Source organism: Carcharhinus amblyrhynchos, chromosome 5, assembly GCF_965287045.1.
Source record: "Carcharhinus amblyrhynchos chromosome 5, sCarAmb.v2.hapA, whole genome shotgun sequence".
NCBI lineage: Eukaryota > Metazoa > Chordata > Chondrichthyes > Carcharhiniformes > Carcharhinidae > Carcharhinus > Carcharhinus amblyrhynchos.
Window position 1 is genome coordinate 86,896,738 of NC_137328.1, and position 17,717 is coordinate 86,914,454.

Genomic DNA, 17,717 nt, shown 5'->3' on the forward strand with positions numbered 1-17,717 from the left:
TATGATGAATTTTGAGTTCCGTCCACCACAATTATGTATAGTATCCATATCTCGTAGTGTTAATATAGACTTTTCATAGAGTTTGCTGAAGTAATGAAAGTTTTCATTTTGTTAAGAAATAACTTGCTGTAGCTTCATCTTGTCATGAAATCTGCATGAGAAAGAAGTGGTGATGTATATTGTGTCTACTTAACATATTACAACTGGAATTAACCTTATACTATTATATCCCCTCAAAATATATAGATGAGTAAATCATCAACAATACTGAGGTATCCTCTCTATTCTTTGTTCTGAGAATGGGATTGTTTGGTATGCATCTGGACCATCCTTTGATGGAGTACTTATTTGCCCTGAGCTCACACTTCATCAGTTTTGTGTCCATCTCTGATTCCAATAAGAAGTCTCACAACATCAGGTTAAAGTCCAACAGGTTTATTTGGAATCACAAGCTTTTGGAGCGCTGCTCCTTCATCAGGTGAGTGGAGAGTTAGACTTCGTCAACATGACATATATAAACCTGATGAAAGAGCAATGCTCCAAAAGCTCGTGGTTCCAAATAAGCCTGCTGGACTTCAGCCTGATGTTGTGAGACTTTTAACTGTGCCCACCCCAGTCCAACACCTGCATCTTCACGTCATGATTCCAATATGTCACAGAGTTGTTGCTGGTAGTGTTGTGCTTTGGTCAATGCACAGGGTTCTGCCCTTTCAACAAGGGCTCCATCAACCCTGTTCGGGTCTTGCCATTTGGATACAGGTCAAAGCATCTGCTGTACTCAGTTGTTTTCCAGAGCACACTTTGTTTGCATAAAACCACATCCTGAAGCATTGAAGGTGGCACGGTGGTTAGCCTGCTGCCTCACAGCACCAAGGACCCAGGTTCGGTTTCTGGCTTGGGTCACTGTTTGTGTGGAGTTTGCACATTCTCCCCTTGTCTGCGTGGGTTTCCTCCGGTCTCCAGTTTCCTCCCAATGTCCGAAAGGCATGCTAGTTAGGTGCATTGGTCATGCTAAATTCTCCCTTAGTCTACCCGAACAGGAACGTGAGTGTGGTGACTAGGGGATTTTCATGGTAACTTCACTGCAGTGTTAATGTAAGCCTACTTGTGACACTGATAATAAACTTAGCTAATAGTAAACTTAAAGTTAATAATAAATTTTGTACTGAAAGAAGAGTTTTGCCAAGTCCTTGAAATTAAAGCTTTGAGGTTTGGCTCCAGCTTGAGTTGGACGTCACAAACAGAAGCTGCAAACTTTTCACAAGTGCGCGTAGCAGCTAAAGCTTCTTTCTATATCACTGCATATCTCTGTTCAATCCCTGTCGGTAAACGGGATGTGCAGAAAACTGGTCTAAATGTTCCATCTGTCTGTGTCTGAAATCAGTCCCTGGCGCCGATCAGTTTTCCATGTGGTGAATCTCCAGCCTCAACAACGGTAATCATAAAGAAGCGATACAAAGGAAAAGCTTATGCACACAAACAACTATCCAGTAATAACTACAAAGTGCTTTCAGCAGATTTTGGAATTGATGGCCTGCCCAACTAGGGAAGATGCCACAACGGAGAGGAGAGTAGGAAAATTACATTAAAGTGGCAAAGTTGTCTATGTAAAATTCAAGGCCAAGTTTTTAAATCCTTCAGCATCAAGAATTGCTGACTGAATGCCCGAGCGAGCAGTTGTTATGGCATCACTTCAACATCCATTAGTATCAAATAACAAAGAGCCTGGCCCATAAATGTACCAGCAATTGTTATCCCTCCTTATGCTTTGTGAATGGAGCGAAGTTTAACATTAGATTAGTTCATTAAGGGAATTGCAAGCATCATAATAACAACAGCAACACTAATGTCGATGCTTATTCTGCTTTCACTTGGCAAAGCTTTCAGGGCACTTTACTGGGATTTGCAGGGAGTTAAAGACCCTGAGCAGGACTCAAAGACAAAGATTTTAAGACCAAAAGAAATAGGAATACAGGTAGACCATTCAATCCTTCAAGCCTTTTCTAGCATTTGATAACATCATGGCTGATCTAACTTCATTAAGTTCACTTTCTTGCCTTCTCTCCATAACACTTAATACCCCTGATTAAAAACTGATCACTCTGAGAATTTTAACATCAGCTGCAATCTTGTATTAGGAGCACAGTACCACATATTTTCTAAAGGACTACTTGAGAGAGAGAGCAATCCCACCAGTTGTGTGCTTGCATAATTAATTCCTGTGTAGCTCATGACATGATTTTTTTTGATATTTCTAAACGACTAACTCATTAACATTTGCTTTTTTTCCAGATGGTTCTGACCAAGTTACCGTTCTACCTCCTGGCAGACATGAATATCCATTCAGCCTTATACTTCCACAAACGTATGTTGGTATGAGTGTAATTTAATATAGTACTGATTGCGTTTTAGATTGGTCCATTTAGCCGGTTATCTAATTAGAATCAAAGAATGGCTACAACACAGAAGGACATTATCCAGCCTGTCATGTCCACACCAGCAGGACCCAATTCAACTAGGTTGCTTTCCGCTGTACACAGGCAAACTGTTTCGCTTCCTCTGCTTATCCAGTTCCCCTTTGAAGCTGCCTCAGCCACAATGTCAGGCAGTGCACTCCACCTCCTTATCATTCTTCTTTTCTAATTTATACATGGGATGTGGGTGTCACTGGCTAGCTCAGCATTATTTCCCTTCAGAAGGTGTTGCTCAGCTGTCCTCTTGAATTGTTGCAGTGCATGTGGTGTAGTGCACCCACAGCACTGTTAGAAAGGGAGTTCCAGAACCCTGACCCAACAACAGTGAAGGAATGACGATATAGTTCCAAGTCAGGAGGGCACATGACTTGGAGGGAAACTTATAGGTGATTGAGTTTCCATGCATTCACTGATTATAAAGATTTTTCCTTCAGGTCACTGTTGATCCTTTTGCCGATCCTCTAAAATTGGTGTCCTCTGGTTCTTGGTCTTTCTAGCAATGTTAACAGCTTCTCTCTATCTAGTTTGAATGGGCCCTTCCTAATTTTGGGCACTTTTATTAAATTGTGTCTTAATTTTCCCTACAAACCCCAACTTCTCTTATCTGTCCATGTTACTGAATGCCCTCATCCCTGGAACCATTTTCATAAATCTTTTCTGCAACCTCTATGAGGCTTTTACATCCTTTCTGAGATTTGATGCCCAGAACTAGACCGAATATTCCAATTGAAACCAAACTAGTCTTTTATAAAGGTCCTTCATTATCTCACTTCTTTTGCGCTTCTATGGCTCTATTTATAAAACCCAGATTCCCATATGCCATTCTAACCACTTTTCTAACATGCTTCACTGCCTTCAATACTCTTAAAACTCCCACATCTGTCTGTTTGTGCAGCAAAAAGTCTGACAACACCAGGTTTTAGTCCAACCGATTTATTTGATAATACTCACAAGCTTTCGAGGGGACTGCCTCTTCGTCAGGTGAATGGAGAGTTTTTTTACTGTGTTTACGCCAGTCCAACGCCGGCATTCCCACATCATGTTTGTGCAGCCCCAGTTGTACACTTTTCTTTTAGAGGCTCTGTCTATACTGGGGAATCTTCTGGGTCTTTTGTTGGGTGTCCTAAAGGTGCAGTTCAGAATCGTTCCCTGGCACCTTCATTGCATCTTGGAAACGTGTGTTCTTTGTGTGCTGCAATGTGATTTTTGAGAACCTGCTGACCATATTTCTCAATTGTTGGGTATAAATGGGATTTGAAGCTACATCCAATATCTGATTCCAAGCAAGATTTATGTTCTAGTTAGTCCTATTTTTGTAGTTGCATTATGACTAAGCCATGATTTAATTTTGTTTGATTTTGATAAATACTTGTATTGCCCACTCAGCTTTCCAGCAGTGACGTACATGAATTCATATAAATGAGTGCATCCCCATTGCTCTCTCACCAGACGTGATGTTTGTTTCCATTGTAATTCTAATACAGAATATCATTTGAATACAGTGTTATGATAGGCCTTTTCTCTAATGTAATTGTTTTACTGGTTTTAATGTCAGATTTGAACTGAGCTAAGTTTTATGCTGAATTACTGCATCAGGAATTGAACCTGCAAACGTCTGACTCTGAAAAAAAATTGGCACAACCAATAGATTACTCGACAGATAATTAAGATCCAAGCTGGAACGCTATGTTGAGATGACTGAGCATGTGTGGGCTTTGGAGGGCTTTTCAGCCTGCAAGAGACTGTTCTGCAAGCAAGATTTATGTTCTAGTTAGTCCTATTTTTGTAGTCCTATCTGTTGCTGAGTTATTATTGTTTGTAAGGTTTATTATTTTATTATCAACAGAACATCCATTTTTTGACAATGCATTCAACTACCTTTATTGAGGGTTCAAATTACCACAAACACGGCATTTTTAATCTTTATTTTTTCCTTTTCTTTGCTTATTTGGCCCAAATTTATTGACAGTCAATTAACTTGAAGCGCAGTCATTATGAATATGTGAGCAGTGGTAGTAATCTGTAAGTACACAGCAAGGTCCCATGAACAGGATGGAGATCCTTTTGCTGGATTCAATTGAGGAAGGAATTTTTGTGAGCACACTGAGAACATTCTGTGTTCCTCTTCAGATGATGCCATGTAATTTTTAATACCCACCTGGCAAGCGAACAGGGTCTCAGCTTTATTGTCAGGTTTGAAACATTACTGAACTGAACTAAGTTTTATGCTGTATTACTGCAGCAGGAATTGAACTTGCAAACATCTGATTCAGAAAAATACTGGCACAAACAATAGATTACTCGCCAGGCAGAGAAGTAAGATCTAAACTGGAATCCTATGTTCTTGCCCAGTCAACAAGTCTGTCCGAATCCTCCTATAGCCGGTTTACATCTCCCTCACAACACACATTCCTGCCTAACTTTGTATCATTCACGAAATTGGAAACACTATAGTTGATCCCCATATCCAAATCAAAGTTAAAAGTTAAAGTTTATATATTAGTCACAAGTAAGGCTTACATTAACACTACAATTAAGTTACTGTGAAAATTCCCTTGTCACCACATTCTGGCACCTATTCAGGTCAATGCACCTAACCAGCACGTCTTTCAGATCGTGGGAGGAAACCGAAGCACCCCGAGGAAACCCACACAAGCATGGGGAGAAGATGCAAACTCCACACAGACAGTGACCCAAGCTGGGAATTGAACCCGGGTCTCTGGTGCTGTGAGGCAGCAGTGCTAACCATTGTGTCCCTGGGCAGCCCCATTGATAAATATTGTGAACAGCTGGGGCCTAAGTACTGATCCTTGTGGTATCCCACAGCCAATGTGAGAAGTAGAATTCATTACCACAGGAAATGGGTGAGATGAATGATATAGATGCTATTTAAGGAAATAGGAAATAAATGATATCCAATAGAAGGGGATGATGGGTTTTCCTGATACAGCTGGATAACGAAATGTGGGAAGAGGTTGAAGTGGAACATAAACACTAGCATGGACTGCTTCAGTGCTTCATTTCACTTTCCATACAATAGATCGAAAACCACAAAATCAAGTGGGGATTGCATACGAATGTCTCATCGGAGGAAGTCAAACTCCTAGGTCGAAATCTTCCATTCACGTTCGCAGCTGAAAGCAAATGGAGTTTTGGCCGGAATGCCAGATTTCCCGTTCTCACTCGCAGGGGAATCCACCCATAGTATCATTTCAAGATTGATTTGGATAACTTTAGCATTGCACATTATTCGATTGATGTTAAACAATTAAAATTGGTATTATATGTCATTGATGCCCCATGATGCCTTGTCTCCCTGACAGACCACCACTTCCTGCCTCCTTCAACGGTGCCTATGGCAACGTGAGCTATTGGATGACAGCCAAACTGCACAGGCCATGGAAAATGAGAAAAAAAGTTAAAGAAATGTTTACAGTATATGACCAAGTTGACATCAACACTCCATTGCTGTTGGTAAGTCCTTTGGAATTATGTGGTACACGTAAATTGTGGAATTACTTGGTAAATCAAGGTGTCAATTTGCAAACTGCTAGCACCATGTTCTTCACTCACTAACTTTTTTTTTGTCACTCTTTCATTGGATATGGGCACCACTGGCTAGGCCAGCATTTATTGCTCATCCTGAATTGCTCTTGAGCAGCTGGTGGTGTGCTGTCACTTTGAATTGCTATAGTCCAAGTAGGTACCCCTACAGTGATCCTCCGACAGTGAGGGAACGGAGATGTATATCCATCTCAGGATGGCAACTGGCTTGGAGAGAAACTTGCAGATTATGATATTGGTCAGGCGGGGCATGGGGGAGGAAGTTATCACCAAAAGAATCATTCGAACATTATGGTTATACAGTATTTATAAACATGTAACTGCAAGCAATTCATAAATGTGCGGGATGAGTTTAGGTCTGTTGCCTCATATACAAACTGAAGGTGGTCACACAGACTGCCCAGCGCCAAGCTTAGGAGTCACGTTGCGAGGAGATAAAATGATGTTCTAAATACCTATTGCAGGTTAATATGAAATACTCCCATTCATGAAAGTCTATTTAAAATATTTATGTTTTTGCAGTGCTTACCATATTTAACATGAACAATAGAAACAGTTGTTCATATAAATGCATACGAAAGATAGCTCATCCTTTAATAGTCTCTTCGAGCTGTCAATCAAACTGAACTTAGTAACCCCTCTATTGTGATAACTTGCAGAAAGCTGTCGACAACTAATAATGATGTAATGATAGCCCTTAGAGTTATGTCAATAAGCAGCTATTGGACTTGCTAAACTATTCCAAACTACCTTCTAACCATTCTTTTGAAGTTAATTGAAATAAAAACTTTCATTAACTGAAAGAGTCATTAGACCATTGAGTGGAGCTCCTCACAAAAAATAGCGGCAAAGTACCCCAACTGCTATTATTGCCTATTGTCTCATGAATTAAAAATTCAAATTGAACTATTTAACTTAAATTGTAGATAAAGCATGAAATTCATAGATGCCAGTGACCAACAACAAACTCTAAAGATTATTATCAAAGTCTTACTAGCCCTCTCTCCCTCCCCCACCAAAACTTTGATTGCATTTGCTTTATTGATTTTAAATTCAATGATTTCCTTAAACTTCAATATAACTATCCATGATACACTGGGGGGTTTTGTAAATAGTGTTTCATTTGTACTTTTCAATCAACCTTCCTGTGAGTAAATGAAAACCTTTTACATCAGTGGTTGAATGTTAGGGGCCATCAAGAAAAGTATGATTGCTGATCTATGCACCAGATATGGGATCATTGCCCACTCTTGTAGAATTAATAATCTTGATACCAGCAGACACATCATGGCCAGGAGATGATCAGGAGTGGAGTGGGGTAGTTAATACTGGAAAAAACAGGGAATGTGGCCCCAACCTCATGGCAGGTGGCACTTCTATGTCGTCCAGACACACACCATGGACAGATGGTACACTGCATTGATATATTTGTCTGGGGCTTCCACAGGACAAACTTTTATTTCCCAGAGTGCAGGATATTTGACAGGGAAAGGGGGGAATGACTGGCTCCCCAAACCAAGTGCCACTTCCAGCATTCATTGTGGGCCAAGTAGGGATGCTTCCCCCACTTGTCCCTTGAAGGAAGCCATCAATGTTTTCTCTGACAATGATAGCATCTCTCATAGAAACATAGAAGATTGGAGCAGGAGGAGGCCATTTGGCCCATCGAGCCTGCTCCGTATTTCATCATGATCATGGCTGATCATCCAACTCAATAGGCTAATCCTCCTTTTTCCCCATAATCTTTTATCCCATTTGCCCCAAGTGCTACATTCAGTTTTGGCATCAACTATTTCCTGTTGTAATGAATTCCACAGACTCACCACTCTTTGGGTGAAGAAATGTCTCGTCACCTCCATCCTAAATGGTCTTCCCTGAATTCTCAGACTGTGACCCCTGGCTCTAGACTCCCCCACCATTGGGAATATCCACCCTGCATCTACCCTGTCGAGTCCTGTTAGAATTTTATAAGTCTCAATGAAATTCCCTCCCTCATTCGTCTGAACTCCAGTGAAAACAATCCTAACCCAGTCAGTTGCTCCTCATAAATCTCTCTTAAGCAATTGCCCTCTCACGCAAACATCAATCTTTCACAATGTTCAATCACTGTTGATTTAGCCTACTCCAAACTCAAAGCACAGATCTCTCTATGTCACAATCTCCATTGATTTCTGCCACCCTGTCACATCATCTGTGATTGCTGTAATAAAACTCCCTGGACAAACCACCATACCTTGATTTAAAATTTATATAGTTATTTAGGTAATTTAAAAGTTGAGCTTGATGGAAATAAAAGTAGTTACTATGCTTTCTGTTGATTTTCCAGACACCACAGGTAGCTACAGGTGAGAAAACTATTTGTTGCTGCTGCTGTGCCTCAGGCCCAATAACCCTAAATGCCAAAATTGAACGGAAGGGCTACACACCAGGTAAAAATCAGAAAATTGTCATACTGTGAATATCTGTACTAACCTTGCATGTGCAGGAACTGCTAATTAATTTCACCAGTCCACACAATTTCAATCATAGAACCTCTTACATGCAGAAGGAGGCAACACATCCACCCCTATTCCCATGTATTTATCTTCCTAATCCCCCTGAAACTAAGGCAATTTAGTATGGCCAATCCACCTAAAGTATACATCTTTAGAGTGTGGGAGGAAACTGGAGCACCAGGAGGAAATCCACACAGACACGGGGAGAATGTGCAAACTCCACACAGTCACCCGAGGCCGGAGTTGAACCCTGACGTTCTGACACAACAGTGCTAACCATTGTGCCACTGTGTCGCTTTAATACTTTCCTGTCGTAACTAAACCATCTATGCTTACCATATACTTCGTAAGTAGTCTCAGAACATCAGGTTAAAGTCCAACAGGTTTATTTGGTAGCACAAGCTTTCAGACCAGTGTTCCTTCCTGAGCGCACACATCTGAGGAAAGAGCAGTGCTTCGAAAGCTCATGCTACCAAATAAGCCTGTTGGACTTTAACCTGGTGTTGTGAGACTACTTATTGTGGCTACCCCAGTCGTACAGCAGCAACTCCACATCATGGCTATCATATACTTAGCTGTAATTGAGACTCCCTCCTGTAATATGTTTTTCTGCAATAATTAAAAACAGTTGCTTGGAGTAGAGAGGTCATATATTGGTGAAAGGAGAACATGTTGTCAGAACAGATGCAAGGTGGTCAAATTTCAAAAGGAGCATCAGTTTATCCTGCATGAAAAAAATGTGCTGATTGGTTGGCAAGGCAGTTCTGGTTGCTGCATTTCCTTAGCGAATGCACCAGAGAACTATTGTCCCTCATGCTTTTAAAATTCAAAATATTACTCAACTATGGCCATGCTTGGGGAAACTCAGAACATAACGTCGAACATTTGATGTGATTCCTTGACTGTATAACACCAGCCGAACAATCCCAAGTATGCTTAAGAATTGCACTAACAAGAAACTTAAGATCATCTGTTGAGCTCAAAATGTAGTTCACCTACAGAAGCTAGACATATTCATACTCAAGAACCTGTTCTCTGCAGGCAAAAAGAATATTTCTAGATATTGCACCTTTTCTGAATTAAACAAAAACATGGGGAACAATAGTTCCCTGGTGCATTTCCATGGCTTCAACTAATCAGAGTTGACTTGCCAATGCATGAGTACCCTCTTATGCAGTATCAATTGTTACTCCCTTTGAAATTTGGCATTCTTGTACCTGTCCCAATGAGTACAAGATAAAATAATTCAACAGCATGTCTCCATCTATCTGAAACCAACTGAGATTTGACCTGTAACCTCTCACTGCAAAATCTTCAGCATCTTATATGCACGTTCAAGATGTTCATACACTTCTATGAATTTTAAAATGTTTTGCACCTCACTGTGATTTTTGGAGGAGGATCAATAATTTGGTATTGCAGCTCTACAGCTGTGAGAACCAATTAGTTCCCGAGTTACACCATTCAAGGAAAAGGAATGGAGACTCAGGATCCGATTTTACCATTTTCATTCTAATTGCTGAAGGCGCAATCCAGATTCAACTTGAGAATCTGCTTTCAGGTGCTCCCATACGCACTTAGCCTGAAAAAAAAATTGCAAGTCTGAATCGTGCTGTGGGCAGGGCTTCGCGCTCCCGAAACAATCGGAGCTCTGAACTGCGCATGTGCAATGAGAAAAAAATTTGAAAATTGTGCCCCTGTCACATCGCTCCTGGGGTGCAAAAACAGGATAAAGCGGCCTGGGAGCAATGGTCCCCACAGACATCACCCCCACCTCTACAACATAACTTTCCTCCCCCTTATCCACCCAACCCCTGCTACCAAAACTGATTTCAACCCTCTACCTCTTTTCCCCTCCCACCAATCACCCGCAGAGTGGCAGTGGGCCCCGCTGCCCCTGCAACCCACCCACCACCACCAGAGATCCATCTGGCCTCCCCCAGTTATTTCACATACTCATAGTCAAGTACTTAGACTGCAGCTCGTACTTGCAAAATCCACCGAGATACATACTCAGGCCTTTGTTGAAGTTGTGTGTGTACAAATAACTGTTGCTTGATTCAACAACCTTTGGGATTGTGTTTAGCAACAGCCAACTCGCAGTAAATTCTAAGAGCTGCATTTCCAAGTTTAGAAGATAATTAGGGAAACTGTAATAAAATAATTTCTTCTACTTCTGAAGTTGCTGGTGTAGGGGGAAAAAGACAACATTCATGGCAAGTGAAATATAATCTAAGTAGCATTTATAACAGGAATGATCAGAATCCCCCCCGCCCCGGCCCCACCAGAGAATGATCGGGCCTCCCTCTTCCCTCCCCCCTGGCCACTACCGCCACCCCCACCCCCACCTCCCCCACCCCCACCCCACCCCACCCCACCCCACACCGTTGGAAGCTCTGAACTTATCTCTTCAGAAGCTGGAGTGCCCGAAACAGATCTTTGCCGAGCAGGTCTGCTTTGCACCTAGTCTAGAATTGTGAACACAATGGTAAAGGAGGAAATGCTGGTAAAGTTGGACGAACAGCCCATTAATTCAACTTAAATGCGTGGAAATGCATTTAAATCGCCATTGTGCCCGTTTCAGGCACGAATCAGATCACAGCCATTTTTGGGCCTTGGTAAAGTGGGGATCTGTGCGGATGCAGGCGTGGATCACGTTAATGACCTCACGCCCGACTTTACCAAGTTTTCGCACCCGAAAACGGGCATGACGCAATCGTAAAATCAGGCCCTCAGTTTCTTCCTTAAGCATAACCACGTGACTTCTGAAACGTTAATTTGCATGTGTGCCTGTGTGTGTTGGTTGTGTGTGTGTTTATTGGTCGTGTGTGTGGATTGGCGTTGTCTGCCAAGGGCTGCCCATGGGTTTGGGGATGGGTATTCCTGGCCTGCTGTCACATTGACCAAAAGGAAGAGTTCCCACACATTCCAACATGGGTGATTAGAAAAGTTGGCACAGTGGTCTAGCTACATATTATCACCCAGTGACTGGTACTGATAGTCCACATTGAGTTGATGACAAATTGAAGATTTAAAAATGGGTCACTTCTAATTCTGTGACAGTTGAGATATCCTGATTGATATCCTGAACGTATGCACATTTTTATCAATTTACAATTACAATTTACCCCCAAGTCTAAGGCATGCAATGAAGACTTTATTGATTTGAGCAACTTTATGTCAAGCTGCTAAAATGTTACATTGAACACAGAAGTGATTAAACTAATAGGATTAGTTTCTGTTGAAGTCTTTCCCACATTTCGCATCAGTGGGTCAGTGGGGTTGATAATACATACTGCAGAATGTTATAACCAATCCCCAGGTGGGATTCCCCAAATTTGTGAGTCTGGATGAAATCTCTCAATTTGTTACCCTCCTTGAGAATGATCATGGCACAAGCTACAATTTGCAAAAAAAAAATCCCAGATAACACCCCTCAATTTGCTCAGTTGCAGCTAGGATACTCCAAATTTTTATGTCTCCAGGATTGAACTGGCTCCCAATCTTTATTCGACCCCCTCAGTTGGTTACACCACTACTAATATGGAAAAACAAAAATTCCTGTTTGCGATACCTTGTTTTATCCCAATATTTATGTTTTAAAAGGAACTAATTTTATCAGGCTTTTTTGAATTCAAGAAAGTAATTAACTATTAAAGGCAAGGAAATCATAAAACACATGCATTTGCATTCATATTGTTGAGAAATGAGAATTGAGTCCAAAGTAAGTAAGCAAAAAAAAGTATATGAATAGACTTTGACATGTCCATGAGGAGTCGAAGATCAAACTTTGCGGCCGTTGTGATTGATGATTCCACTAAACATAGAACATAGAACATTACAGCGCAGAACAGGCCCTTTGGCCCACGATGTTGTGCCGACCAATTAAAAAAGCAATGACCCTCTAACCTAAACCAATCCCTTTCCATCCATCAGCCAATTTATTCACAGCAATTTATTCACTAGGCCTGATTTTAGATGAATAATCGGTTTGAGGTTCCGATGTTTTGCTGTTTGATTGAGAAGCTGCCCTGTTATGTTTTCAGCTGAGGCTTAGCTGGTTTGGCTTGTTTTCTTAAGCTCCGCCCTGTACTTTCACTACCTCACTAATGTCTCCACGATTTGTTCCCCTTGAACTTCTTAAAAGCCTTTCTTTTCGTTCTCATTGTATCCTGATTATCTCTGGTCATCCATGGTTCTCTGGGCTTGTGATTCCTACCTATCACCTAGAGGGAACATGCTGGGCTGGCACCTTCCCCATTTCCCCTTCCACTTCTCTTAAGTAGATTTTCCCATTAGAGCTGTTCCCAGTGGACCTTGGTCCAGATCCTGTCTTATTTTACTAAAAATCCACGCTCCCCCAATCCAAAACGTTTTTTGCGACTTCTCTATTTCCTTGTTCATAACCGGCGTAAATTATACCATGTTGTGATCACTGTCACTGAAATGCTCCCCCAGCATCATCTCAACCACTTGTCCAGCTTCGATCCCCAGAATCAGGTACAGCACAGCTCCTTCCCTTGTTGGACCCTCCACATATTGATTTAAATAGTTCTCCCATACGTATTTCAAGAAATCTACTCCATCCAAGCCTTAACATTATGTATATCCCAATTAATGTTAGAAAAGTTGAAATCACCCAGTAACAACCTTATTGTTATTATTTTGATACATCCCCACAAACTGAGTACATATTTGCTCCTCAATATCTTTCTGACCATTTGGGGTCTATAATAAACACCTAATAATGTTGCTACCTCTTTTTTATTCTGAAGCTCTACCTACAAAGCTTTGTTTGATGTCCCCTCCAAGATATTATCTCTCCTTACTGCAATAACTGAGGGCTTAACTAATAATGCAATGCCTCCTGCTCTTTTACCTCGTCCCCTGTCTTGCCTGAAGATTCTACGTCCTGGAATGTTGAGTTGCCAATCATGTCCTTCCTTCAACCATGTCTCTGTGATGGCTACTATATCACACTTCACGAATCAATCATTGCCCTCAACTCATCTATTTTACCTGCAATACTCCTGGCATTAAAGTAGAGGCCATCCAGCCTTATTCCCTTGAAACTTAATACAGCTGCACTTCCTTTGACTTGTTTGTTTTGCTGTATGATAACATGCCCTTATTCTGCTAAGTCTGTGCCCTGTCCCCTGCCAAATTAGTATAAACTCCTCCCAACAGCACTCGCAAAATGTCCCGCAGTCTGGATGGAATATACCAAATAAGCTGCATTGTGGGATTTGTTATTTCTGCAGGTGACTCAATTCTGATATTTGCTGAAATTGAGAATCATTCTTCCCGCAAAGTGGTGCCAAGTGCAGCCATTTATAAAACTCAGACTTTTCATGCTCAAGGAAGGAAAAAGAAGGCCATAGATCTCGTAACCAAATTACAAGGCGCACCGGTTTTAGCCGGCAAAATGGAAAGTTGGAATGGAAAGGAACTGAAAATTCCAACTGTGCCTCCCACGCTAATGAACTGCAGCATTATCCAGATGGAATACTCACTGATGGTAGGTGGTTTTTCAATTACTGTTTAGTGCTATCAATGCACATGATAATGCCCAGGCCTTTAAAATCAAAGTCTTACCCCACTTCAATGCACCACTGTGCTTTCCTGTCCACATGTCTGTCCTTGGCTTTTTACAATGTTCTAATGAACCCCAATGCAAACTGGAGGAATAGCACCTCATGTTCTGATTGGGCACTTTACAGCCTTCCGGATTGAACACTGAGTTCAACAACTTCAGAGGAGGAACTTTCTCTTCCATCTTCACCCCATTTCCATTTATTCCATTTCATTTCATCCTATTCATTCATTTTATCATCCTTTTTCATTTCTATTTTTCCACTCCTTCGTTCCAGCTCTCCTTTTCACACCCTCCCCCTCCACGTCCCCCCATCCCCTCCCTTTCTAGGGCAACTGCCACATTGCTCAGGCATCCCTTTAACAATCTGTACCTCTGTTCTGCCATTCTTGCATTCTGATCACTTAATGCACACTCTGAGCACCTTCTCAGCTTTCTGTATCCTCATTTGCATTCCCTTTGTCCAATTCCACACTTCTCCTCACCCTGAGCCTAATAGTATGAATCTCTGCTGATTCTCTTTGCTCTTAGCTCTGACGAAGAGTCATCTAGATGACTCAAAATGTTGGTTCTATTCTCTCCCTGCAGATGCTGCTAGATCTGCTGAGATTTTCCAGCATTGTCTGTTTTAGTCTTACCCCACTGTTTCTCTTGTCCTTGATTTTCTCACTTAGTAATTTCAAAGTGAGGAACTATTAAGTTTCTCAGTACTGAGAAACTAAGAGTCAGCAGGGAATTAATCTCTGCCAATCACAGCACGTCCACAGCCACTTAACACTCCAAGGAGCATTAATTGTCTGGAGGCGGGAATACATTCCTCATTCAAGAAGAAATGGTGCCTCAGAGAGTGTTCAGCCAATCTACTTGAATGATAACTCTGTCACCCCAGCAACAGCATTTGGAGCATTGGCCACAGCTGATTCCTCTGGAAGTTCCCCAGCATTACAGATGCCAGTCTTCAGTCAATATAATTCATTCCACATGATATCAAGAAATGGTTGAAGGTATTGGATACTGCAAAGTCTGTGGGCTCTGACAATATTCTGGTGATAGTACTGAAGACTTGTACTCCCAAAATTGCCGTGTTCCTAGTCAAGTTGCTCCACTACAGACATGACTGTTATCTACCCAGAAATGTGGAAAGTTACTCCTGTACACCAAAAGCAGGATAAATCCAACCCGATAATTAATGCTTCATTAGTCTATTCTTGATCATTAATAAAGTGATAGAAGGGGCCATCAAGAGTGCTATCAAGTGGTGCTTGCTTAGCAGCAACGTTCAATTCGGTTTCTGCCAGGGCTATTCAGCTGTTGACCTTATTACAGCCTTAGTTCAAACTTGGACAAAAGAGCTGAATTCTCGATGAGGTGAGAGTGACTGCCCTTGACATCATGGCAGCATTTGACCAAGTGTGGCATTAAGAAGCCCCAGCAAAACTAGAGACAAAGGGAAAAGCCTCCGCTGGTTGGAGCCATAGTTAGCACAAAGGAAGATGGTTGTGATGGTTGGATGTCAGTTATCTCAGTTCCAGGGCATCACTGCAGGAGTTTGTCAGAATAGTGTCCTCAGCCCAACTATCTTCAGCTGTTTCATTAATGACTTCCCTCCATCATAAGGTCAGAAAGGGGATGTTCACTGATTGCACGTTGTTCAGCATCATCCATGAGTCCACAGATACTGAAGCACTCCATGTCCACATGCAGCAAGACTTGAACAACGTCCAGGTTTGGGCTAAACAGTGGCAAGTAACATTTGTGTCACATAGTGCCAGGCTGTGATCATCTCCAGTAAGAGAGAATTTAACCACCAGCCCTTGAATTCAGTGGCATTACCATGACTGAATCCCCCACCATCAACATCCTAGGGGATTAACATTGACCAGAAACTTAACTGGACTAGCCATATATATTGTGCTTATAAGAGCAGGTCAGAGACTAAGAATTCTATGATGGGTAACATACTTCCTGACTTCCCAAATCCTGTCCACCATTTGCAAGGCGCAAGTTAGGAGTGCAAAGCAATACTCTGCAATTGTCTGGATGAGAGCAGCTCCAACAGCACTTGAAGCTTGGCATTGTCCAGGGTAAAGCAGCTCATTGATTGGCACCCCCATCCACAAACATTTACTCCCTCCACCACTATCACACAGTGGCAGGCATGTGTTCCACCTACAAAATGCACTGCAGGAACTCACCGAGGTTCCTTAGCAACACCTTCCAAACCCATGTCCATTACCATCTAGAAGAACAAGGGTAGCAAACACATGGGAACACCACCACCTGGAAGTTCTCTTCCAAGTCATTCAGTGTCGCTTAGATAAAACCCTGGGATTCCCTTCCTCACAGCACTGTTGCTGTATGTACATCTCAGGGAATTCAGTGGCTCAAGGTAGCTCACCATCGCCTTCTCAAGGGAAGTTAGTGATGGGCAATAAAGCCAAGCCAATGATGCCCACATCCTGCAAATGATTTTAAGAAAAGACTAGAAGCCATCACACCAATATAAATGCTGGCGCCAGTGGATCTAGGAGGCCCGGAGTCACAGTGGAGATGGGGGCGGATATCTGGTGGTGATGTTAAGTGGATGGCAAGAGTCTGTCGGCTGAGACAAGTGCAGGCAGACAAGGGGAACTGAGGGATGCTGTGAGCAAGCAATGGCACAGTGGCATTGTCACTGGTATAATAATCCAGAGACCCAGAGCAATACTCTGGTTCAGAAATCCCCACTCACCTGACGAAGGGACAAAGCCCCGAAAGCTAGTGGCATTTGCTACCAAATAAACCTGTTGGACTTTAACCTGATATTGTGAGACTTCTTACTGTGTCAACTGCACCATGGCAGATGGTGAAATCTGGAATGAAAGGTTTGAAGATGTAATAACTCCACGGAGGCAAATGTCCCATCACCAAGTTACTTCATTTACACAATACATCTGTACACAGCCAGCTGTCTAGTTGCTCCCTGCTGAATGCAGGCTGGGAGTTTGACATACCTGCTTTAAATAGTGAGCATGAGCCTCCCTGATTTAACCATCAGTTAAGATTCATCACGTTTCTTTTTGATACCAACCAAATAAACGAACTCAAATTAACTTAAGGACAAATTAAAAAGGGCAGCTCCCAAAAGGAGGGCTGGCAGCCCGAACCAACATCTAATCACAAAGGAAACTTAAAACATCAAGTCAAAATGGGATTGTCGGGGTTTATAATGCACTCCAGTCCCTGCAGTGCCCAGCTGACGTAGAAGGCATCAACTGTGTCCGTGGACACCGCATGTTCCCTCTCCAGGGACATGTGGCTGCGAATATAGACGCGGTAGAGGGACAGACAGGATGGATGACCCTGTCGATCGCCCGCTGCCTGGATCTATTGATGTCATGTCTCGCCATGTCCAGGTTCACAAGGAGGTCATTATCCCGCCCTGCCTCTCCGCACCAGGTGCCCGTAGATCAGGAGCATGGGACTGAAGTGCAAACAAAACATCAGTAAAAGGTTTTTGAGAAAAACAAAAAGGGAGTGCTACCTAAGACATGAAATGTAGACATGGTCCACGGACTCCACAAAACACAGAAGGAGCAAGCCTGAGAACCT

General features: G+C 42.2%; 1 protein-coding gene across 2 annotated transcripts in view; it reads left to right on the plus strand.

The window, feature by feature from the left end:
• Positions 1 to 17,717, plus strand: part of LOC145343162 (arrestin domain-containing protein 3-like) — a 40,129-nt gene that overhangs the window by 16,251 nt on the left and 6,161 nt on the right. For both annotated transcript variants that reach the window (XM_080189127.1, XM_080189128.1), the window contains exons 2-5: positions 2,293 to 2,365; positions 5,798 to 5,948; positions 8,365 to 8,467; positions 13,795 to 14,051. In XM_080189127.1, the coding sequence (XP_080045253.1) occupies positions 2,293 to 2,365; positions 5,798 to 5,948; positions 8,365 to 8,467; positions 13,795 to 14,051 (584 nt within the window). The remainder of the gene's footprint in view (positions 1 to 2,292; positions 2,366 to 5,797; positions 5,949 to 8,364; positions 8,468 to 13,794; positions 14,052 to 17,717) is intronic.